Raw genomic sequence first — 24,775 nt, 5'->3', positions numbered from 1 at the left:
CATGAAAAGCCCAAAATATTAAACTTCCCCAAGATATCAAACAAGAGAAACCAATTCAAGAGGCTCATCACCCGCCCAAACATCCAAGTATCGATGCTCTTCGACCTTGAGTACAAAAAGACTATACATAAATTTCCTTTTGAACTATAGAGTTAATATTTGTACGTACATGTATACCATATGCTAGATTGATACACGAAAAGGCCAAAATATCAAAATTCCACAAGATATCGAACAAGAGAAACCAATTCAACATGCTCGTTACCCACCCGAACATCCAAATTTTGATGCTCTTCAACCTCGAGTACAAAAAGACTATACATGAATTTCCATTTGAAACTATAGCGTTAATATCCGTACGTATACATATTCCGTAAGCTAAATCGATACACGAAAAGGCCAAAACATCCGACTTCCCCGAACTACTAAAAAAGAAAAAAAAGAGACTTATAGAGGGGGGAAGAAATAGGAAGAAAAGGAGAAGCCAAGGAAGAGCAAGCCTCCAACTGTTGCAACAGTGCCTTGAGATATCTTTGATGCCAACAAGCTTCCACCAATCACAGCCATTGATGTACAAATTGAATGCCCCAATATGGCTCCCACAGCCACTCCAAGAGCATTTTTGTGTGTTGCTAGCTGCAATAGAGTGGATTTCAGGTTCGATAGTGTCGAGAAGGTATTAGCCTCTTACTCACCTCTTCAACATCTAGAAAAAGGTCCTCTTAGTTAAGCTCTTTCGTAAAAGCACTATTAGGCGGTGGTTCCTCTTTTTTTCTTCCCCCCCCCCCCCCCCCCCCCCCGAACACAGAATCGATCTCGCCATCAGCTCGACTAAGAGTTCCTAATCCAAAAAGTAAACTGAACGTCGACTTGATGATGCAAAGGAGAGGGTTCTGAAGGAACATCTTCTTGTCAAAGGAGAGGGGAACCGAGTGTCGAAAAAAATCGGTTTAGGTAAAGATCTAATGAGCTCCCTGTCATCTCGACTATTATTCAAAATCAAAGAACTTCTTTCTTCCAAATCCTCCATCTTCATCTCTATCTTATAAACATTCTGAATCTAGTCTTGTAGCTATAAGTTTTTTAGGCAAAATCGTTTAACGTGAACCTAAGAAAAGCAGGTGTATAGATCATGGACAAGTATTCAGAGTCCACATGTAACGGTTACTCTCCGTTTGATAACCATTTGGGCAAAAACTAAGCTTATGAACACTACTTTTACCTATCAAAGTTCAAACGTGTTTCAAAAACCTGTAAAAACTAAAATGGTTATCAAACGGGGCCTCAGATTTCGAGTTTCAAAATCTATTGGAAACCATGGATCAATCCAACTTCCATGGGAGTAAGAACTGGAAAATTGGAAACTAACCAGGACCAACTTGATGATGCCAAACAAACAAAACATACAATTAAACGGAATAACTTACAGCGATTGTTGCTATCTGACTTCGATCCCCCCACTCGGCAAGAAACGTCAAAATAAACGACTGCAAAGCCAAAACTATCGCCAAAATCAGCTAAGGAATTACAAATATGAAATGTAATATGCATCTCAATCAGTGATAATATAGTTAGATGCCCAATCAGTGATATAGTAAGCAGTTTGTGGACCTCCAAGAATATGGGAGTACAAAATCGCAGAAAGAAGCGGCGGAAGGACGTCTTGGATTGTCCAGATTCAAGCTTCTCCTCTACCTGAACACGAGAACAAGAGAATGCTAGGATCAAGGAGCCTGAATAAAGATTATAATCAATTGAATGATATGAATTCACAATCCTGTAGAGAAATCCCATATGTAGCTAAAATGGCCACATGCTTTCTTCAGAGATAACAAGATTAAAACAGACGAATTATCGATATATTTACTCATGCAAGGCGTAAACGACAGGCAACAAGATTCGGTACGGTTCAGAGAATAAAAATTTACAAATCCAAATATCAGAAGGGCAGATAGCAACTAACAACGCTATGAAACATGAAATACTCTTATGAGTTGTGAGATCCCACGTCGGTTGGAGAGGGGAACGAAGTATTACTTATAAGAGTGTGAAAATCTCTCTCTAGTATATAAGTTTTAAAAACCGTGAGGTGGACGGCAATACGTTACAAGCCAAAGCAGACAATATCTGCTAGCAGTGGGCTTGGGGGTACCAGAGCTAGACAAGCTAGGCCTCCAAGGGGGTGGATTGTGAGATCCCACATCGGTTGGAGAGGGGAACGAAGCATTCCTTGTAAGGGTGTAGAAACCTCTCCCTAGTAGACATGTTTTAAAAACCATGAGGTTGACGACAATACTAACAGGCCAAAGCGAACATATATGTTAGTAGTGGGTTTGAGCTGTTACAAATGGTATCAGAGATAGACACGTTGGGCATCCAAGGGGGTGGATTGTCAGATCCCACATCGGTTGGAGAGGGGAACGAAACATTTCTTATAAGGGTGTGGAAACCTCTCCCTAGTAGACGCGTTTTGAAAACCATGAGACTGACGATGATATGTAAAGGGCAAAGCGAACAATATCTACAAGCGGTGGACTTAGGCTGTTACATAAATACAAAGATATGATACAACGATTATAATAGTCCACTTTAGTAGGTTCTCTATCATCTTCATGTCATAGATCATGAATCACGAAATCTTTGGCACAAAAGTTCAATAGAAACAACAAAAAACACTTCAAGAATCAGAAATAAAACCAGATAACAAATCAAAGTGCAGACAAGAATCCAATCAAAATGAAGGGAGAACAACCATCAAACTGCAAAAGGTGTGGAAGATATCATACTTCTTCCATTTCCTTTTTCGTGGAAGATTTTGAATCCGATTTGGATCTCCAAGCAATGTAAAGTAACCGCAATCCAAAAAATGCATACAGAACTGCAGAGAACGTTACTATAAGTCGATATCAATGTTGAATTAGCCGACTCGAAAGGGACGAAGAAAAATAAGAACTCTAACAAAAGTATGCAAATTAGCTCCAATTTGAGTGATTCAAAAGGCGTTGGAATCGTTATTCCAAGCTCTACACTATAGACACTTAGTGTAAAATAGTATGTACGTACCTGTAGCAGCATTATTGGTATGTTTCCTCGATATCAAATTTGGCACGATCCTACCTAAACCAGTTGATAGTACCTAATGGTCATGGAAACAGTTCTACTCTTATTCACCGGAGAAAAAAACGTGACGTGCAGTTGTAACGAGTTCAAATAACACATACAAAATCATACTATGAAAATGAAGAATCTATTCGACTTACTGTCATTACAATCAGAGCAGTGAGCGCACCAGATAAAACAATGGACTTGGGGTGGCGCATAGCCATAAGTGCAGCTATTATAAACGTCTCGTCTCCAATCTACGCACAATCATTCCAGAAAAGTTAAAATAATTGAACTCGAACAGGCAAGAAGTTAGGTTCAAAACTTTCATTTCCCATCTAGAGTCTTTTCAGTTCATGTTGATAACTCTAGAATCAATTACACCAACCTCACTGACAATTATCATGGACAAACTTGCAAAGAACGCGTCGAAGACTCCGAGGCCAATGGAGTCCAGGTCAAGATTAAGATCTTTTGAGTCCACACCATCCTTATTTGCAGCAACCGTATCGGCGTTGCTCAAGGAAATCTAATGAGGAAATACAGACGAGTATAACGTCATGAAAGAACTGAAACTAGAATTTAAAGAAGAAAAGAAAAGAGTCACCGCTAGCGGATATTGTCCTCTTTGTTGGGCTTTCCCTTCCGGACTTCTTCTCAAGGTTTTAAAACACGTTTTTCAGAGTTACGCAGCGGAACCGGTACTGATCTAGATACTATCCTCTTTGGGCTTTTCCTTTCGAACTTCCTCTCAAGGTTTTTGAGTCTTCCTTTCTGAGTTTCTCCATTACGCGTTTTCTAGGGAGAGGTTTCCACACCCTTATAAAGAATGTTACGTTCCCCTCTCCAACCGATGTGGTATCTCACAATCCACCCCACTGGGGGCCAGCGTCCTCGCTGGCACACCGCTTGATGTCTAGCTCTGATACCATTTGTAACAACCCAAACCCACCACTAGCAGATATTGTCCGCTTTGGCCCGCTACATATCGTTGTCAGCCTCACGACTTTAAAACGAGTTAGGGAGAGGTTTCCACACCCTTATAAGGAATGCTTCGTTCCCCTTTCCAACCGACGTGGAACCTTATGAAAAAAATTTAAAACCTACATTCTGAAAACTCTTCCTATAGGCTCCTAAAATATCATAAACCCAAAGTCAGGTGGCCTTCTCTAAGTTCTCCAAACAAAACCAGCAACACCAATTGAATCAATACATGCCAGTTCCAATGGTATTAGCTAGAGGGCACATAATATATCAACCCATCTTCCACACGGCCCCCTGGAATTTCATCGTTTCCCCTTTTCATACACAAACAGATAGCAAAAAGTTCTGAACTCTCAACAATTAAAATCCGCAATAGTTAGTTCCATTACAATGTACAATGAACCCATAAGCCCCCTCCTCCTAGTTAGGAATCCGGATCTTCACAATGATATGATATTGTCCACTTTGATCATAAGCTCTCGTGGCCTTGTTTTTGGGCTTCCCCAAAAGACCTCATACCAATGGAGACATATTTGTTACTTATAAACCCGTGAACATTCCCTAAATTACAACGTGGGACTCCCTCCCAACAATCCTTAACAATCCTCCCCTCGAACAAAGTACACCATAGAGCCTCCCCTGAAGCCTATGGAGCCCTCAAACAGCCTCCCCTTAATTGAGGCTCGACTCCTTTCTCTGGAGCCCTCAAACAAAGTACACCCTTTGTTCGACACTTGAGTCACTTTTGACTTACACTTTCGATGGTTCCAACTTCTTTGTTCGACATTTGAGGATTCTATTGACATAGCTAAGTTAAGGGCATGACTCTAATTCCATGATAGGAATCCGGATCTCCACAATGATATGAATTGTCCACTTTGAGCATAAGCTCTGATGGTTTTGTTTTCGGGCTTCCCCCAAATGCCTCATACCAATGGAAATGTATTCCTTACTTACAAACCCATGATCATTCTCTAAATTACAATGTGGGACTCCCTCCCAACAATCCTCAACAATCCTCGACTCCCACGATGGCCACCACCACAGCACCAGAGTCCTCACCAAAAATTTCACATGCATCATAAAATATCTTCATCCAAAGAAAAAACAAGAAAGATAACGAATCGCACTCACCTTACTCCGTCGACCGAGATCTTTAGGTCCATCCAACTCCACTTTCTCAAATTCCGCAGAAAAACCCTAAAAAACCCCAACACATTACAAAATCAAACCCATAAGAACTCCATTGACACAGAAAAAAGGTAGAGAAATGGCAGATTAATACCTGAACGGAGGCAAACAGAGAAACGAGAAGAAGAAGGAGGAGAAAAGGAGAGAAAGAGAGCTTCCGAATAGGATTTGAACGCAAACCCATTGAGGAAGAACGGATTAGTAGTAGATGGAATTTGTGATTCTGGGAATCGGAATCGGAATCGGAATCGGAGAATGATGTTAAGATGGTGGAATCTCCCTCGATTGAAAATAAGAACAGATCGGCATTGGATTGCTGCCAATTGTAGACCAAGAAGGATATCTTTCTTACAAGCTAGAGCTCCACCATAGCCAACAAAACCAGGAAGCTTTTTATTTTATTGTTTATTATTATTATTATTATTATTTTGATAAATATTCTGACCGGCGTTAAACTGTGAATTAAAATAATGAATTTATTATAAATTAGGGATGTTAGATTGGTCGGGCTTAACATGCCGCGAATCCTCTTGAAACAGAGGGGTGCCTTCGGGAACACGGACACAGGTGGTGCATGACTGTCGTCAGCTCATGACGTAAGGTGTTGGGTTAAGTCCCGCAACGAGTGCAACCCTCGTGTTTAGTTGCTAACCGTTGAGGTTGGAACCCTGAGCAAACTGCCAGTGATAAGCCGGAGGAAGGTGAGGATGACGTCAAGTCATGTGCCCCTTATGCCCTGGGCGACACACGTGCTATAATGGCCGGGTTTCGATTGTAATAAGACTTAATTTAATCGTTTAATTCTTAGGTTGGATTGGTTCAAGTGGTTGGAGTCGTTTTGTGATGTCCCACATTGGTTGGAGAGTATAACAAAACACCCATTATAAGGGTACGGAAACCTTCCCCTAACAGACGCGTTTTAAAGCCTGCCCAAAGAGGACAATATCTACTAGCGGTGGATCTGGGGCGTTACATTCCACTACTCATGATCAAATAATGTATGAACGTGCATCCATCCACTCTCTTTTAGGTTTATGCGGCTACCTTCGAGTGTTGAAAAACTCATTGATTCCTTATACCGAGCTACTAAAGGAGGTAGACCTTCAGTGTCACCCTGAGGGAAGCCCGCCGTTTTCCCGAACTTAGCACACTTTTGGTGGTAACCATTCTGCTTCGATTGGCACGTAATAGTAAAATATGCAATAAATCACAATAATAATTTCACAATTGAATAGAAAATAGTTAGAAATTCTAATACATAATTTTTATAGTAATTCGGTCAAGCTCGAGTATTTCACCTCCAAGCGTGTCTTGAAAATTTGAATAAGCACTTTCTCGACTGTTTTCATGAATTAGAGTAAAACCGCCGCACTACTCTTTTTACAAGTCCCACATTGGTTGGGAAGGAGAACAACACTCCCTTTAAAGAGTGTGGAAACCTTCTCCGAGCAGACGCGTTTTAAAGCCTTGAGGGGAATCCCGAAAGAGAAAGCCCAAAGAGGACAATATCTGCTAACGGTAGATCTGGGGCATTACAAAGGGTATCAGAGCCAGACACCGGACGATGTGCCAGCCTTCTCGTTGTTCCCCGAATGGGGTAGACATGAGGCGGTGTGCCAGTAAGGAAGCTGGCCCCAAAGGGGGTGGATTTGGTGGCCGTCCCACATCGATTGGAGAAAGGAACGAGTGTCAGCGATGACGTTGGGTCCCGAATGGGGGTGGATTGTGATGTCCCACATTGGTCGGGGAGGAGAAAAAAATGCCCTTAAGGGTGTAGAAACCTTCCCCTAGCAGACGCGTTTTAAAGCCTTGAGAGGAAGCCTAAAGAGGACAATATCTGCTAGCGGTGGATCTAGGGCGTTACATTCCAGACTCATGATCAAATATCAAGAACTTTTGCTAAAATAACGTACAAACGTGCATCCACCCACTTGCTTTTAGGTTTATGCGGCTACCTTCGGGTGTTGAAAAACACATTGATTCCCGATACCGAGCTACTAAAGGAGGTAGACCTTCAGTGTCACCTTGAGGGAAGCCCGTCGTTTTCCAAAACTTAGCACACTTTCGGTGGTAGCCGTTCTGCTTCGATTGGCACGTTGCAGTAATAGAAAAAAAACGTCGTAAGTCGGGGGCAGCCATATCGTAAGGCTATTACCGAACCGTCAATAAATTTATTATTTATTATTTTTAAAAAGATTAAAAAAAAAAAAAAAAAAAAAAAAAGAGAAGAAATGAATTCATTAATAATTGTTTTGACTTATAATACTGAAACAAGATTGCTTATTTTAATACAAAAAAGACCAAACAAAGAGAAATTTGTTCACCATTCACGAGGGCCATTCTTTCTTGTTCAGAAAGGCCTATGAGTGCGTGATTTGCGCTAATGCTTCTCCAGCTGCTATCAATTCAAGAGTTCTTGATGTTCAAGAACAAAATGAGAAGCTAAATCACTCACATTCCACTTTCTCGACTTGTAAATCTTCTCAAAACCTCTCGAATTTCTCCATTTTTCTCAGAATGTTGCGTTATGGCGTCGTATTTCGTCTCATTTTTGTGCTGTTTCTTGCCCATGACGCCATTGAAGCGACCTCAAACCACGTGAGTAATCGAAAATCGAAACCTCATTTGGTTTCGATTTGCTCCAAATCGATTAGTTCAGTGAGTTGATTATGTGTTTTTTTGTTGTTTTTTAGGGTAATCGGTGGTCCGATCAAGAACCGATGATGGTGCCATTAATGGAGAACGTTGAGACGATGACGGCGGTGGCGATGAATGGCAACCGGCGGCAGTTGAAGAGCTTCCAGGTTTGTGCTCTCTGTACCTGCTGCGGCGGCGCTAGAGGAATGTGCCTTCCTTCTCCCTGTTGCTATGCCATAAACTGTAACATTCCTAATCGGCCCTTTGGCTTTTGCTCGTTTACTCCCAAGACCTGTAACTGCTTTGGCTGCCATATTTAAGCATTGTTCTTATATCTATCTCTGTTTATGACATTGAAAATTGTTCTTAATTGTTCGTAATTGTTCGTAATTGTTCTTAATTGTTCTTAATTGTTCATTGTTCTGATAGGAGAGATACCATAGCTTGTGCCATTTTGCTGATTGTTTCCAAGATTTGGCTTGTTGGGCTCTGTTTAATGGCTTTAATTGTGTTAATCTAAATGCATTTTTCTTGATTTTGTTTGTTTGTGATCAAAATCTAGAGGGACTTCTTTTTTCTTTACAATCATTGCCTTTTTTTTTGCTACTGTTTTGATTCATTCCACCATACTTTTTCCCTTTTGAAATAGCTTTTTAGTGAGGTGACCTCTTCTCGACTTAGGCATGTACTTTGGTGGAGAGGCTTCTTTGATGTCTTACCTTTTGATTTGGAAATGATAATGAATGAAGAAGACGTTATCGTTGACGGTTTTTGGGCTGTCCTGCCACAATAGGCGGGTTGGTTCCTCTATTGTCGGTGGAAGATCTTTAGTGAAGTGACTTCTTCTTGCCTTAGGCACGTACTTTGGTGGAGAGACTTCTTTGATGTCTTACCTTTTGATTTGGAAATGATAATGAAAGAAGAAGTCATTATCGTTAATGATTTTGGGCCGCCCTGCCACAATAGGTGGATTGGTTCCTAGGTCTTTAGTGAGGAGACCTCTTCTCGCCTTAGGCACGTACTTTAGTGAAGAGGCTTATTTGGTGTTTCAATTTTTGATTTGGAAATGAAAATGAAAGAAGAAAACGCATTGTCGTTGACGATTTTTGAGCTACCCCACCATAATAGGCGGGTTGGTTACTCTACTGTCGGCGGGAGCTCTTTAGTGAGGTAACCACTTCTCGCCTTAGCCACATACTTTGGTGAAGAGGCTTCTTTGATTTCTTACTTTTTTATTTTGAAATGATAATGAAAGAAAAAGACATTATCATTGACGGTTTTTGGGCCGCCCCGCCACAACAGGCGAGTTGGTTCCTCAACTGTCGGTGGGATCTCTTTTGTGAGTTGACCTCTTCTCGCCTAAAGCACATATTTTGGTGTCTTAAATTTTGATTTGGAAATGAAAATGAAAGAAGAAGACGCATTGTCGTTGACGGCTTTTGGGCTACCCCACTATAATAGGCGGGTTGGTTCCTCTACTATCAACAGGAGATCTTTAGTGCGGAGACCTCTTCTCACCTGAGGTACGTACCTTTAGTCACATAGATCTTACATATCGATTTGGATATACAAAGCATTATTGAAATGGGCTAATCCTCTTATTTTGTTTGTGCTTAGCTTTTTTTGTTGATAACAGACATGAGCAAACATCACACCATTGGCTTCACTTGATGGGAAAAGCTTTTTAACACACTTCAGCTTAGACAAAGGTGCAAATTTCTGCTTCCCTATTTTCTTCGTTTTTATGGTGTTATTATCAAGTGAAATTACGAAAGTACCCCTAAACTACAACAAGTTCCCTATTAGCTTTTAGGGTTCGTTTAGAGTCCAACTAAAAACAACCTTTATTGTTCGTTAAATTATAAGTTTAGTCTCATAAACTATTAATGTTGCATCGTGTCGTATAGATCTCTAGTTTTCAAAAAGTATTTGGGAGTCAATGGTTATATGTTTTATAGGTATTTAACTGTCTTCTTGGCCTCTACACGTTGAATTTGACTAACGAACATATTAAATACAAATTTAAAAATTGTTCGAATTTTAATCCGATGAGATAGATGTGAGGAAGGAATTAATGAGAAGGAGATGGTAGCTGGGTGGTAGCCCCCATTAAACCTTATCCTGCTTCATTTCCACCAATTGTGTGCTCATGTCATGTGGTAAGTTTTTAATGCTTTCACTTTTTGGTCTTTTATGTCAACTATTAGTTCAAAAGTCGTCCCGTTGTCATCAACTTCAGTTCGATATTCTTTAAATCTTGAAGACGATATCTATCTAATTATAAATTTTAAAGAGTAGTTTTTTATATATTGAAAATGAACGTTTCGTTCACGCAGCCAAAATATCAAAATCTACTTTAATTTTATTTAGAATCAAACAAAACTAAAGATCGAGCAGACTTATATGAAATAAATATGAAGAAAATTATAGTAGCTTTCTCCAACCGTTTGATACGAACTAGACTATTTATATATTTTATACTATTTTTAAATACCAACTGTAACGATTATGATTTAAATATACATTTAGGTTATTCTAATTTCAAAATATAGTGTGTTTAATGTTAATAGATTAGGTATATATTTGAGTAATTTTAAAGTATATTGTTTTCATTTTAGTGTAGGTTTTGAAATTGGGAATTTTTGCTGTTGGAAAGTAATTGTCAAATTTTTTAAAGATTTTTTTTATTTTTTATTTTCAATTTATCGTTTTTTTTCATCGAGCTGGATGGGAAGTAAACGATTTTAAATATTTTATAAAAAATTGTCCAAAATGTTTGGATCGTTCTAGTGTCTACCTAACTTCTAATTAACTTTTAGTACATGTCGAAGAAGGATTCTAAATTATTTTAAGAGTTATGAACACAAAATTAGATCGATAGAAAATCAGTTTTATTAAATCTTTCTCAATAGCTTGAAAATTTTATTCTAATTTTGAGACCGATCATTCTAGATTCTATTTTTTTGTTCCTTACTCTTATTGTAACCAATCAGGACGTGTCGGCATTTATTGTATTTAGTTTTATGGTAATGTTCAACTATGTTAGGATATTTATATATATATATATTACCTAAGACTGTAATGAACAGTTATGAATATCCGTCACTAGTAGACACATTTTAATAGATTAAAGCGAATAATATCTACTAGCATTAGGCTTGAACTATTGGCGAAAATATTTTCACTTTATTCCCTTTTCATGTACTTTAACAAATAAATTTTTTTCATTAACTTTGAACAATTACACAAATTTCTCAACCAAACATTACAATACATGAAATTACAACTTCACCCCTAAATCCAAACCCTAATTTATTAAAAAAAAAATCCCAAAAAATAAGAAATTATTACAAAAAAAAAAAAAAAAAAAAAAACAATATATATATATATATATTAAGCTTATGAAGTTGAAGTATTTGTGTGGAGTTGAACCAAGGAAGCATAAAATCCATCTTTGATATTAATCAAAGTATCATGCTTTCCTTTCTCCACGATCACTCCATTTTTCACCACCGCAATTATGTCCGCGTTTTTTATCGTGCTTAATCTATGAGCCACTACTACCGTTGTTCGATTCACCATCACTTTATCCAAAGCATCTTGAACGACTCTTTCTGATTCAGCATCCAGTGCACTCGTAGCCTCGTCCAACAGTAGGATCTTCGGGCTCTTCACGATCGCTCGAGCGATCGCTACTCGTTGCTTTTGACCACCTGATAGTTGACCTCCCCTCTCTCCGACCACCGAGTCATAGCCCTACATTGTTAAGTGGTTTGAGTTAGGTAAGTAAAAAAATACGTGATGAACAACAAAACGTTTCATTTTCTGTAATGACCCAGGTCCACCACTAGCAGATATTGTCCTCTTTGGATCTTCCCTCTTTGGATCTTCCCTTTTGGGCTCCCCTTAAGGCTTTAAAACGTATATGCTAGTGAAAGGTGGTTTGTTCAATTGGGCTTTCCCTTTCGGGCTCCCCTTAAGGCTTTAGAAGGCAACTAGTAGGGGAAGGTTTCCACACCCTTATAAAGGGTGGGTGGTTTGTTCTCCTCTCCAACCAATATCGGACATCACAATCCACCTCCTTGGGGGGCCCAGCATCCTTACTCGCACACCACCTCGTGTCTACCCCTTCGGGGAAGACCCTTATAAAGGGTGGTTTGTTCTCCTCCCCAACCAAAGTGGGACATCACAATCCACCCCTCTTGGAGGCCCAGTGTGGGAGGCCCAGCATCCTTACTGGCACACCTCCTCGTGTCTACCCCTTCGGGGAACAACGAGAAGGATGACACATCGCCCGGTATCTAGCTCCACCTCGTGTCTACCCCTTCGGGGAACAACGAGAAGGATGACACATCGCCCGGTATCTAGCTCTGATACCATTTGTAACGACCCAGGCTCACTACTAGCGTATATTGTCCTCTTTGGGCTTTCCCTTACAGGCTCCCCTCAAGACTTTAAAACATGTCTATTAGGGGAGGTTTTCACACCCTTATAAATGGTGGTTTGTTCTCCTCCCCAACCAATGTGGGACATCACATTTTCTCACCTGTTGCAAACCACTGATGAACTTGTGAGCGTTGGAAAGCTCAGATGCAGCAATTATCTCACTCTCGGTTGCATCTCCGCCCTTCCCGTACGCAATGTTAGCTCGAATCGTGTCGTTGAAGAGGACGGGCTCTTGACTCACTAACCCCATTTGTTGTCTCAACCATTTTAGTTGAAACTTATGAATCTCTATTCCATCAAGAGTGATACTACCAGAATCAGGATCATAAAACCTTTGCAATAGTGAAATGACTGTGGATTTCCCACAGCCACTTTCTCCAACCAAAGCAACAGTCTGAAACAAAGAATCACAAAAATGAAAACTCGGGCAACGTTTTTTCAATGAATGTTCGAGTAATCGGTAAAAAAAACGATACCTTGCCCGATCGGATAGTCAAGCTAAGGTCTCGGAGAATTTGAACGTCAGGTCTAGAAGGATACTTGAAGCTTACATGTCGAAACTCGATCTCACCCTTTAAATTTTCCAATGTTTCACCTATTTCGATACTCGGGTCGATTTCGGATTTTCGATCAATCATGGAAAATATGGAAGCCGTGGCGTCTTTTGCCTTTGAAGAGTCGGGTGCAAGCGAACTCGATTGAGAAATGGCAATAGAAGCCATGGTTAAAGCAAAGAAAACCTACCAAACGAAACACGAGTTGTAAGTATTACGAGAGTACGAGATGACCATACGTTCGGTTCGACAGGTACTTACCCGAAAGATGTCGGAGACAGATGCTTTGCCGTCTTGAACGAAATGAGCACCGGCGTAGAATGTCGTGGCGTAGACAGCAAACAACAAAAAGAATGATACTCCAAATCCTGTCCCACTGATCAAACCTTGTCTTATGCCTGATTTCAATGGCCCTTCACATTTCTTTTTGTATAGTTCCATCACCTTTTCTTCAGCACAAAATGATGCAACTGTTCTTATACTCCCCACCGCGTCGGTAGCAACTTGGCTAGCTTGTTCGTACATCAACTACAAAACGATAAACGATGTCAACAGATACTAATACGAAGATCACATCAACTACAAAACGATGAACGATGTCAACGGATACTCATACGAAGATCTCGACCTCAAGAGATTTTACCTTAGAATCAGCACTAAATCCGGTCATAAACTTCGTTTGAACGAAGGCGTTGAGTCCAAGAAGGGGAAACATCGCTAGGACTATCAAAGCCAACTCCCAACTCGAAGCGAAAGCAATGACTAAACCAGCTGAAACAGATGCTAGATTCTCGACGAGTTGACTTAGTGCATCCCCGACTAGAGCACGTATGGTTGCAGCATTAGCCGAAAGGCGACCCCCAATCGAACCACTAGAGTTCTCGGTCCTATCGAACCAAGCAATCTCCATGTTAACAATCTTCTCGAAACAAAGCAATCTTATCCGTTGGATTAACTTGTTACCAGCCACAGAAAAGAAGTATGATTTAGCTGGAGCTGAAATGAATGATGCTACACCAAGCAACAACATTATCAATGCCCAAAATCTCGAATCCTTTTTGAGTTCGTCGGGTGGTTTGTAAAACGTTCCGATTGCGTTGGCGAATAGTAAGCCGAAAATTGGAAGAACCATGCCGTTGACGACTGCAGCGACGGATCCAAGTAGAAGGATGGGAATTTCAGGCTTGTTGAGATATGCAAGTCGACGGAGTGGGACGGGTGGAGATCGTTCGGTGGCGTCGAGAGATGTGTTTTCACCTTCCATGGGAACATCTGAAATAGGAACTCCTGTTGGTAAACCAAACGAAACGGAGAGAGAGCGGCGGCTGCTGCTGTTTCCTACTCCGGAAGATCCCCTGCTGATGGATCGTTGCATCGACGTTGTTTTGCTATATCTTCTAAACGATCCCGACGTACTTTCTTGTCTCGTTTTATCGATTCCAGCTTCTTCGGATTCTTGGCTGACTTCTTGCAGCTTAATAAGCTGTGAGTATGGACCTTCAGGATCCTTTAGTAGTTCCGTGTGAGAGCCTGATCATTCAAAGTCAATATTAGAAACAAGCTCACCGCTAGCAGATATTGTCCTCTTTGGGCTTTCCCTTTCGGGTTTTCCCTCAAGGTTATTAAAACGTGTTTGTTAGGGAGGACGTTTCCACACCCTTATAAAGAATGTTTCGTTCTCCTCCCCAACCGATGTAGGGTCTCACAATCCACACCTCTTCGGGGCCCAGCGTTTTCGCTGACACTCGTTCATCTCTCCAATCGATGTGGGATCTCACAATCCACCCCCCTTTGGGGCCAGTGTCCTTGCTGGTACACCGCCCGGTGTCCACCCCCCTATAGGGCTTACCATCCTCGCTAGCACACCGCCCAGTGTCTGGCTCTGATACCATTTGTAACCGTCCAAGCTCACCGTTAGCAGATATTGTCCTCTTTGGGCTTTCCTTTAAGGTTTTTAAAACGCGTCTACTAGGGAGAGGTTTCCACACCCATATACAGAATGCTTCGTTCTCCTCCCCAACCGACATGGGATCTCACAGATCATAACCCACAAACAATAGCGAACCAATATGAGGAGTGCTCGAAAAAAGGAAGAAAGAACTTGTTTAGTACCTTTTTCGACCATCTTTCCTTTATGAATGACAGCAATCATGTCTGCATTCCTTACAGTGCTTAAACGATGAGCAACGATTACGGTAGTACGATTAAGCATGATACGATCCAATGCTTCTTGCACAACATGCTCGGATTCAGCATCGAGTGCACTCGTAGCTTCATCTAGAAGTAAGATTCGTGGATCCTTTAGAATCGCTCGAGCAATGGCAACTCTCTGCTTCTGACCACCAGAAAGCTGAGTCCCGTGCGCACCGACAAGCGTGTCCAGTCCCTAGATTCAATCAAGACTCCAAATATTACAAGCTAAACATTCAAAGCTACTATTGATGCGTTAAACTCGTAGCGAACGTCGATACCTGAGGAAGTTTGTCGATAAATTTCCAAGCATTGGCGAGCTCAGCTGCTGCTTTTATCTCGTCATTGCTCGCACCGTCTTTTCCATAAGCAATGTTATCTCTTATGCTCGACGTAAACAACACGGGTTCTTGACTGACCAGCCCGATTTTGCTTCTAATCCATTTTAGCTGAAGCTCTTTCAGGTTAATGCCATCAATAAGAACTTCACCCATACTTGGATCATAGAATCTCTCAATTAGACTTATCACAGTTGACTTTCCACTTCCACTTTGCCCGACCAAAGCTGCGGTCGTACCGCTCGGGATTTTGAGGGAAAATCCCTTGAAAATTGCCTCGTTCGGTCTCGTAGGATAGCTAAAATGAACATCTCTCAATTCTATATCACCCGAAATGTCGTCTAACGTCTTTCCTTTCGTGTCGTAAGCATCAATCAAAGGCTTCCTCTTGATAGTTTCAAACATTTTAAAGGCTGCAGCTTGACCAGCACCAAATGCACTTAAGCATGGAGAAGCTTGGCCAAGAGACCTGATAATTAGCAACGAGTTAAGTAAGCTATAACGCGACGTTTCCGATGAACTACGTAACGTGCAATGGCACAAATGTAAATAAAACTTACATGGAACCGGTTAACACGGCAATGACGACGTTAATAACTTCTCCTCCCGAGTATCCTTTATCCAAAATCAACTTTGCGCCATACCATATAGCCAATGAATAGCTGCAGAAAACTACAGCTAAAATAGTTCCGAAACCAAGTCCGACGGCCAAGCCTTCGTGAACACCCGATCGATAAGCAGTTACGAGAAACTTCTTATAATTGCTCACAGCTTGTTTCTCTCCCGTAAACGATGCAACCTACAAAGCAGCAAAGTATTAAGCATCGTCTTTGATAAAGAATAGATAGTCGCTAAGACAATGATAACTAGATAGCGTACCGTTCTAATTGAGCTGATTGTCTGCTCGACGACATCGGCTGCTTTCGAGTAAGCACCTTGACCACGGGAAGTGACTTTGGTAATAACTAGCGATGTTATGCCCCCGGAAGTCACGAGTAGAGGGAGGGACGATAACATGACGAGCGTTAGAAGCCACCCTTTAATGAAAGCTATTATAAAGCCTCCAAAGAATGTTGATATAAGCTGTATACATTTTCCAACCTGAATGAAGAAGAAATGGATTTCTTAAGCATCGAGCGTTTTTTCTTGGAACGTTTTATAGAAAATGTCGTTACCTTCTCCCCCATTGCATCTTGTATAAGCACGGTGTCGCCCGACATCCTGTCGACCACCTCTCCGGTGTTCGTTTCCAAATCAAAGAACGAAACGTCTTGTCTCAATATAGTTTTGAGATACAAACCTCTTATTCTTGAAGCTTGCCTTTCTCCTGTGACCATCCAACTCGACACCTCTGATATACAAAAAAACGAAGAATTCGACAATCAGAAAGGTTTATGTAACGGCTCAAGCACACCGCTAGCAGATATTGTCCTCTTTGGGTTTTCCCTTTCGGGCTTCCCCTCAAGGTTTTTAAAACGTGTCTGCTAGGGAGAGGTTTCCACACCCTTATAAAGGGTGTTTCGTTCTCCTCCCTAACAAATGTGGGAAGTTACAATCCACCCCCTTTGGGGCCAGCGTCTTTACTGGCACACTGCCTTGTGTCTACCCCCCTCCAGGGAATAACCTCCTCCCTGGCACATCGCCCGGTGTCTAGCTCTAATACCATTTGTAATGGCCCACCTCTCAAGGTTTTTAAATCGTGTCTACTAGGGAGAGGTTTCCACACATTTATAAAGGGTGTTTCGTTCTCCTCCCCAACCAATGTGGGATCTTACAATCCTCCCCCCCTTCAGGGCCCAGCGTCCTCAGTGGCACTCGTTCCTTTCTCCAATCGATATGGGCACACCGCGTTGTGTCTACCCCCCTTTGGGGAACAGCCTCCTCGCTGGCACATCGCCCGGTGTCTGGCTCTGATATCATTTGTAACGGCCCAAGCACACCGCTAGCAGATACTGTCCTCTTTGGGCTTTCCCTTTCGGGCCTTGTTTCTACCCCCTTTGGAGAACAGCCTCCTCGTTGGCACATCGCCCCGTGTCTGGCTCTGATACCATTTGTAACAGCCCAAGCACACCGCTAGATACTATCCTCTTTGGGCAGCCCTTTCAGGCTTGCCCTCAAGGTTTTTAAAACGTGTCTACTATGAAGAGGTTTCCACACCTTTATAAACGGTGTTTCGTTCTCCTCCCCAACCAATCCGGGATCCTACAGTTTATGCAACACAACACGAATTCAACACTCGGAATCGAAAAAGTCTTACGGATAAAAGCCGCTACACCACATCCAATTGCTAAGTACACAAATTTGAGACTGACCTGCACAAGAACAGTTTGAAATCAACAAAATTTATGAAAATGAAGCTTTTCTTGTAGTAAAACAAAAAGGGATTCTTCTCTTACCTTGGAAACTGCTTTAACTATATCTGTGTTTTTCTGATTAACACCAAATGAATCAGTCAATTCACCAAACAAAATGGTCATAAGGGGTAGAGAGAGTCCATTCCCGATGGCACCGATCGAGCCAACGATCATTAGAAGAACATCGGTCGAATCGGCAAAGGAGAACAGCTTGAAGAACGGAACCGATTTCGTTTTCGTGTCCTCATTTTTGTTCTTCATTTCATTGCTTCTTGATGAGCTTGGATGATCTGTGTTGTTTGAGTTTCCATCTACACCATTTTCTATCTCCATTTTGGTGTCTTAAATTCAGGTTCTAGTAGCTGGAAAAGAGTACACAAAAGAATGGCTTATTAGAATCATTGCTTTGAAATCTAGAACATATTTGGTTAAAAAGTAGCAGAAACTTGTAGAGAACAAACGAGAAAATGTAACCGCTCAAGCCCAAACCCGAACCCACCGCTAGTAGATATTGCCCTCTTTGGATTTTCCCTTTCGGGTTTTCCCTCAAGGTTTTTAAAACGTGTCTACTAGGGAGAGGTTTTCACACCCTTATAAAGAATGCTTCGTTCTCCTCCCTAACCGATGTGAGATCTCACAATCCACCTCCTTCGGGGCCTAGCGTCCTCACTGGCACTCGTTCCCTTCTTCAATCGATGTGGGACCTCTCAATCCACCCCCTTCGGGGCCCAGCATCCTTGCTGGCACACCGCTTCGTGTCCACCTTCTTCGGGGCTAAGCCTCCTCGTTGGCACATCACTCGATGTCTAACTCTTATATCATTTGTAACAGTCCAAGCTCCAGATATTGTACTTTTTGGGCTTTACTTTTCGGGCTTCCTCTCAAGGTTTTTAAAACGTGTTTGCTAGGGAGAGGTTTCCATACCCTTATAAAGAATGTCTCATTCTCCTCCCCAACCATTGTGGGATCTCACAATCCACCCTTTTTCAGGACCCAGTGTCCTCGCTAACACTCGTTCCCTTCTCCAATCGATGTGAGACCCCCCAATCCACCCCCTTCGGGGTCCAGCATCCTTGCTGACACACCGTCTCGTATCCACCTTCTTCGGGGCTAGCTCAAGCTCTTTGGGATTTCCCTTTCGGGCTTCCCCTCAAGGTTTTTAAAACGTGTTTGCTAGGGAGAGGTTTCCACCCCTTTAAAAGAATGTTTCGTTCTCCTCCCCAACTAATGTAGGATCTCACAATCCACCTCCTTCAGGGCCAACATCCTTGCTAGCACACTGCCTCATGTCCACCCTCATCACCCGATGTCTAGCTCTGATACCATTTGTAATGGCTCAAACTCACCGCCAGCAGATATTGTTCTCTTTGAGCTTGCTTCCCCTCAATGTTTCTAAAACGGGGAAAGTTTACACACCCTTATAAAGAAGGTTTCGTTCTCCTACTACGAACGACGAAAATGGCATAAAAAGCTGAAAATCAAATGAGAAACCAAAACCAAAACCAAATGAAGAACAAAAAAAAGCTCCCCAAAATGCTCTACCATGGAAAGAAACACAGAAAACAAGAACAGTTAAGATCAAAACCATGATCAAAGGCTTCATTGAGAAGAACTATCCCAAACCCACATGAAAAAGAATGATACCCACAACAGAAACCATCCTGGAAAGGGACAACACAACCACAAGAAAGCTCCAAAGCACCAAAAAAAGAACAAAAAACAAATACAAGTGGGTGCCAAACCTTGCAGAAGATCAAAGCAAAAGAACACCACCACGAGCACCTCCTGGGAGGAGCACTTAGAACAAAGAGCTCTTAATGGCACCACTTCCTTGGGCAGAGCTTTATAAAGGGCTTCTTTTTTTGATTTTGTTGATGGGTTTTAAAAGAAAAACAAAACCCATTTTCCAAAATTCAAAGCCACCAACAATCCTTTGAAACATCCACACGTCTGCTTGTAAGCTAAGTAAAACTGTTCCCTCATCTGAATATAAAATTCGCCGTTTTGACTTTTTTCAAGAACAAATGTTCGTCTTTTCTTCTTCCTCCTCTAGTCTACAACATGTGGAGATCCGACCTCGGTTTAAAAGGAGAGCGAAATATCCTTTTGTAAAAGTGTGGAAACCTCTCCCTGTCATACGTGTTTTAAAAACTTTGAGGATAATCCCGTAAGAAAAAGTTAAAGAAGACAATATTTGTAGATGGGTAGACACAAGGTGATGTGGACCCTGAAGGAGAGTGGATTTGGTAGGGTCCCACACCGATTGGAGAAGGGAACGAGTGCAAGCGAGAACACTGGGTCCTGAAGGGTGAATTGTGAGATCCCACGTCGATTTGTGAGGGAAAGTGGATTTAGTGGGTCCCACATTGATTGGAGAAAGAAACGAGTGTCATCGAGAATGTTGGGCCTTGAGGGGTGTATTGTGAGATCCCACGTCGATTGGAGAAAGGAACGAGTGCCATTGAGGACGTTGGTCTTTGAGGGGTGTATTGTGAGATCCCACATCGATTTGTGAGGGAAAGTGGATTTGGTGGGGTCCCACATTGATTGGAGAAAGGAACTAGTGCGAGCGAGGACACTGGGTCCTAAAGGGTGTATTGTGAGATCCCACATCGGGTTTGTGAGGGAAAGTAGATTAGGTGGGGTCCCACATTGATTGGAGAAAGGATAAGTACGAGCAAGGAAGCTAAGTCCTGAAGGGTGTATTGTGAGATCTCACATTGGGTGTGAGGGAGAATAGATTTGATGGAGTCCCACACGATTGAAGAAAGGAACAAGTATCAGCAAGAACGCTGGGCCTTGAGGGGTGAATTATGAGATCCCGCATCGATTGTCAGGTGAACGAAATACCCTTTATACGGGTGTGGAACCCTCTCCTACCCGACCCATTTCAAAAATTTTGAAGGTAAGCTCGTACAATAAAGTCCAAAAAAGACAATATCTCCAAACGTTGTACTCGACCCGTCATAGAATATTACAACCAACAACAGGTAATGGATTTGCATCCAGAAATGAGCAGGAAACAGTAAAGATCTTGATTGTCCATTACTTGAATCGGTGCTCTGACAGCAAAATTGTTATTACAAAAAACAACACTTTTCCCAGAAGATTGAATAACGTGGCCATTGTCGGGCACACAGTTCATTTATTTATTCAACTTTTTGACTTGCTTCCTTTGAAAATCAATGAATTTCATATGGGAAAGGTAAAGGGTTCATTTAACTCGAAAAGTCCAAAACGGCTTAGATAAAATGAGCCCGAGAATTTTCCGTTCAGACCTGAAATAGGAGACAGCTCCGAAAAATTTCTAACAGTAAAAAGTCGAGATTCATTCGATAAAATAGAATCGAGAATTTTCATTTCAACCTGAAATGAAAGGGAGCGACAAGACACTTTATCCGATTAAATAAACAGGGATAAAGATTATATTCTCGGTCTCCATCCTCACTCAATTCTCGACCCCTATATATATATATATATATAAAGATTATATTCTTCGTCCTCATTCTTACTTAATTCTCGGCCCCACCTATATTATATATATATATATATATATATATATATATATATATATATATATTAGAAGATTTTTTTAAGTGTTAAAAATTAAATTATAATATTAAAATTTAAATTTTTAAAAATTAAATTAAATATTATACCATTGTTTATATTGAAAAATGAAAATTATTCATTAAAATTTCTTTTAAAATTAATAATTTATTATAAATTTTTTTAAAAAAAGTTTATATTAGGAACTCGATTATAAGAAATTCATGTCCCGATCCTCATAAAAATAAATAATAAATTTTATTTGTTGAGAATCACGAATCAAGTGAAAAATCGATGCAAGAATAAGAATAATAATAAATAAATAAATAAATAAATAAATAAAATAATGACTTGAATTTTACTTTTGATAAGTATTAATAAATAAATAATGCTTAATTTAAATAAATAGTGATTAAAAAAATTAAGAGATAATGAGTGATTGAGATTTATTGAATTAATAATTTTAATTTAAGATAATGAGTGATTGAGATTTATTGAATTAATAATAATTTTTTTAGGGTATAATTCAAACTTTAATATTTTTAAACAATATTTAATTATTAAATTACACTTTAATTATTTAAGGATATTTTAAAACTTTTTTAAAAAAAAAATCAAAATTTAAGAATATTTTTATTAATACAAAGAATAAATTAATTAAAAAAATATTTAATTTTATTTAAAAAAAAAAGATTTGAACTGATTAAATAAAATTTAAGATATAGTTTAAATAATTTAATTAAAAAAATATTAAACTTAATTTAAATTTATTATTTGGGTAATAGATATATTAATGGAATTAATGCTTAAATTAAAATGCTAAATAAAGTCATGTAATAAATATATTAATTATTACATTTAAATTTTAAAGACATTTTTAAATGCCATTTTTTTTGTAATATTAATTTATTTCTTTGATTTAATAATTTTTTAAAAATATATATTTAAATTATTTGTAAAAGATAATTGATAATTATATATAAATATTTTAAATAAAAAATAAAATAACATAATTTAACTAATATTTAAATAGAAAATAAAAAAAGAACAAAATAATTTAGGTTTTTTTTTTTTTCTTTGAAAAATTTGGTTTAGGGAAACTATATACTTTTAAGTATTTGAAAATTCAATATATTTATGTAAAAATTGTATTTTTAGCATTTTTTAAATTAAAATATTTATAATTGATCGGAGTTGCTATTAAAACACGGGGAATAAAAACTTTCCCAAAATGGCAAAAACTTGTTCGGAGTTGCTACTAGAACCTAGCACATTACTCTGGTCCGTCTCTGACCCTCAGAGCCCGAGTTCTCCAAAATACCCTCACCACGTGCCATGTAAATTCAGGTACCATCTAAAAATAAACGGATAGTATAAGTCACTATAAAAATGCTCAGTAAGAAGCTCTACTTACAAGACGTCAGCACTTAAAAATAATAAAGTCATTGTTAACTTTCTCAAGATAAATAACCGATAAGAATTCAACAGTGGTGACAGATCCTCAATCAAGACAACACGTACACAACCGATCACAACCAGTCGTAGGTGAGGACAACGGTAAAAAGTTCCTAAGCAGTCTAGCGAGGCCATCGAGGTTATATCCCGCAATTTATTTTTTTCATTGAAGTCTTAACGATTATTTAAATTCCTCGAACAAAGAGAATATTCCTTCCCAAGAACACAACAAATGATGCCATGCCATTACAAAAGTTGATATTCTAAGGCCTCCAAAAGTTGCATTATGCATTGCTATCAATCATGAAGAACAAATGCCTTACTTTGGATATCTTATTATCAACCATGAACAAACCTTGTCCATAAGCTTTGTTTATCAAACTATTCCTATCTTTTTTTAGCAACTTTCTTAAAATCTAAACAATTTGATCTATGTTGGTTCGTTTCAATTCTGTAACAAACCGTACCCAGAATTCAGATAAGGTTACGAAGTTTAAATTTGACATCTGATAGCCCCGACATTTTCCTACGATATGGTTAGGTTACAAATGGTTCGTTTTTTAGAGTAGACGAACACGAGTCCTTCGACAATATTTTATCCTCACTCACATGCATCTTAAGAAAATTTTCGGGAGGTCACCCAATATAGAATTGCTCCAAGCAAAGCACACGTAACTGTGGAGTTTCTATGATTGAGTTATCGAAAATGAAGGTGCTCCATGTTGATATATATAGTAACTTTCATTTACTTTAAATTTTTCTTAGTCATTATATCTTCACCGTTACTCTCGTTCATATGTGGTCTAGGTTCATTCAATCAAAATTATAATATATTATAATATTTAGCTATATTGGACGTACATTATTGATTTGAATCTCGAAACCACTTTTAAAAAAATATTTCAAGAGGGTGAATATCTAACTTTGAAGGGTTATTTGGAGCGTTGAGTTTGTGATATCCCACATTGGTTAGGGAGGAGAACGAAACACCGAGCGTGTGGAAACCTTTCTCTAGCATACATGTTTTAAAACCTTGAGGGGAAGACCGAAAGGGGAAACCCAAAAAGAACAATATCTGCTAGCGGTGGATCTGAGCCGTTACAAATGATATCAGAACCAGACACGAGGTGATGTGCCAGTAAGGACGCTGACCCCGAAGGGGGTGGATTTGGTGGTGGTCTCACATGGGTTGGAGAAAGGAACGAGTGCCAGCGAGGACACTGGACCCTGAAGGAGGTGGATTGTGATATCCCACATTTGTTCGGGAGGAGAACGAAACACCCTTTATAAAAGTGTGAAAACCTAACAATATAGAAACTTTTCTCTAACAGACGCGTTCTAAACCCGAAGTAATACCTATTAACATATTCAAATTCTGTAGTTGCATACAACGATGCTCAAATTGATATCTATTTCAAAGCAACGGGTTGGAAATTCATTATGTGACCCCACATACGTACTTATGTATTTGGCATCAAATTCTCGTAAAAGAAAAAACGAAGCATAAACCCTTTTACATCGTTTTTCTAACCATATATTTAAATACGAGTATCACTCAGCTGAATAAAACATAAAACGACCTAAAAAAGTAAAAAATTCGAATCTCTCACATTCTCGTTTGTTGAATTAAAAGAACCCTTATATCGGGTAGAAAAACAAATATTTTAAAGATCATATTTGAAGTCATAAATTTTTTTTTAGTTCATCGAAGATATCTAAACTTCTAACGTTTTAAACAATGATATACGTCATTAATGGAGTGGTTGGGATGTTCGGACCCTAAAGGAACGATGACGTTCGTTATTAATATATAATCTTTTAGCTTATAGTTTTTTAGTTTAAATTATTAAAAATATTTTTCAATTTTGTATTTCGTCTAAAAAAAATATATTTCTAAATTTAAAAAAAAAAATAAAAAATGCCTTTTAAGTTAAAAAAAACGTTAATATTTTATTTCACAAATACTATTTAATTT

At 39.5% G+C, this 24,775-nt stretch overlaps 3 protein-coding genes across 5 annotated transcripts; 1 reads left to right on the top strand and 2 right to left on the bottom strand.

Annotated features, from left to right (window-relative positions):
• Positions 1–239: 239 nt before the first annotated feature.
• On the bottom strand, positions 240–5,688 carry LOC111798133 (GDT1-like protein 4). Of its 2 annotated transcripts, XM_087125599.1 has the most exons (9): positions 5,372–5,687; positions 5,221–5,286; positions 3,491–3,631; positions 3,261–3,359; positions 3,064–3,136; positions 2,787–2,878; positions 1,612–1,695; positions 1,428–1,487; positions 240–636 (listed from the first exon to the last, which is right to left on the bottom strand). In XM_087125599.1, exons 1-9 carry the CDS (start codon positions 5,459–5,461, stop codon positions 448–450), a joined length of 894 nt encoding a protein of 297 aa, XP_086981725.1. In that variant the 5' UTR covers positions 5,462–5,687; the 3' UTR covers positions 240–447. The 2 variants fall into 2 exon arrangements, with proteins under 2 accessions (XP_086981725.1, XP_086981726.1); XM_087125600.1 differs by lacking the exon at positions 3,491–3,631 and having other exon boundaries at positions 5,372–5,688.
• Positions 5,689–7,559: 1,871 nt separating this feature from the next.
• On the top strand, positions 7,560–8,324 carry LOC111798131 (uncharacterized). The gene is made up of 2 exons (XM_023681110.2): positions 7,560–7,875; positions 7,971–8,324. The coding sequence occupies exons 1-2, from the start codon at positions 7,795–7,797 to the stop codon at positions 8,232–8,234; spliced, it is 345 nt and encodes a 114-aa protein (XP_023536878.1). The 5' UTR covers positions 7,560–7,794; the 3' UTR covers positions 8,235–8,324.
• Positions 8,325–11,209: 2,885 nt separating this feature from the next.
• Positions 11,210–19,698, bottom strand: LOC111798130 (ABC transporter B family member 21). 2 transcript variants are annotated; one of them, XM_023681108.2, is made up of 13 exons: positions 19,539–19,695; positions 17,839–18,158; positions 17,700–17,754; positions 16,618–16,793; positions 16,322–16,543; positions 16,003–16,241; positions 15,386–15,911; positions 15,027–15,300; positions 13,558–14,444; positions 13,176–13,442; positions 12,837–13,100; positions 12,461–12,754; positions 11,210–11,670 (listed from the first exon to the last, which is right to left on the bottom strand). In XM_023681108.2, exons 2-13 carry the CDS (start codon positions 18,127–18,129, stop codon positions 11,314–11,316), a joined length of 3,852 nt encoding a protein of 1,283 aa, XP_023536876.2. In that variant the 5' UTR covers positions 18,130–18,158; positions 19,539–19,695; the 3' UTR covers positions 11,210–11,313. The 2 variants fall into 2 exon arrangements, with proteins under 2 accessions (XP_023536876.2, XP_086981645.1); XM_087125519.1 differs by lacking the exon at positions 12,461–12,754 and having other exon boundaries at positions 19,539–19,698.
• Positions 19,699–24,775: the final 5,077 nt, after the last annotated feature.

The sequence above is a fragment of the Cucurbita pepo genome, chromosome 7, assembly GCF_057944985.1.
Source record: "Cucurbita pepo subsp. pepo isolate OVF chromosome 7, ASM5794498v1, whole genome shotgun sequence".
NCBI lineage: Eukaryota > Viridiplantae > Streptophyta > Magnoliopsida > Cucurbitales > Cucurbitaceae > Cucurbita > Cucurbita pepo.
This window is presented reverse-complemented; position numbering and strand designations above follow the sequence as displayed.

What these genes read in the sequence shown, in the direction of transcription:
- LOC111798133 (XM_087125599.1), bottom strand. Translation starts at nt 5,461, where the DNA reads ATGGGTTTGCGTTCAAATCCTATTCGGAAGCTCTCTTTCTCTCCTTTT. An exon ending in CTGCTCTGATTGTAATGACA is followed by an intron (nt 3,137 to 3,260) that starts GTAAGTCGAATA and finishes CATGACCATTAG; the next exon opens with GTACTATCAACTGGTTTAGG. An exon ending in TACCAATAATGCTGCTACAG is followed by an intron (nt 2,879 to 3,063) that starts GTACGTACATAC and finishes CGTTCTCTGCAG; the next exon opens with TTCTGTATGCATTTTTTGGA.
- LOC111798131 (XM_023681110.2), top strand. Translation starts at nt 7,795, where the DNA reads ATGTTGCGTTATGGCGTCGTATTTCGTCTCATTTTTGTGCTGTTTCTT. An exon ending in TTGAAGCGACCTCAAACCAC is followed by an intron (nt 7,876 to 7,970) that starts GTGAGTAATCGA and finishes GTTGTTTTTTAG; the next exon opens with GGTAATCGGTGGTCCGATCA.
- LOC111798130 (XM_023681108.2), bottom strand. Translation starts at nt 18,129, where the DNA reads ATGGAGATAGAAAATGGTGTAGATGGAAACTCAAACAACACAGATCAT. An exon ending in TTATCGACAAACTTCCTCAG is followed by an intron (nt 15,301 to 15,385) that starts GTATCGACGTTC and finishes GATTGAATCTAG; the next exon opens with GGACTGGACACGCTTGTCGG. An exon ending in GATTTAGTGCTGATTCTAAG is followed by an intron (nt 13,443 to 13,557) that starts GTAAAATCTCTT and finishes ATCGTTTTGTAG; the next exon opens with TTGATGTACGAACAAGCTAG.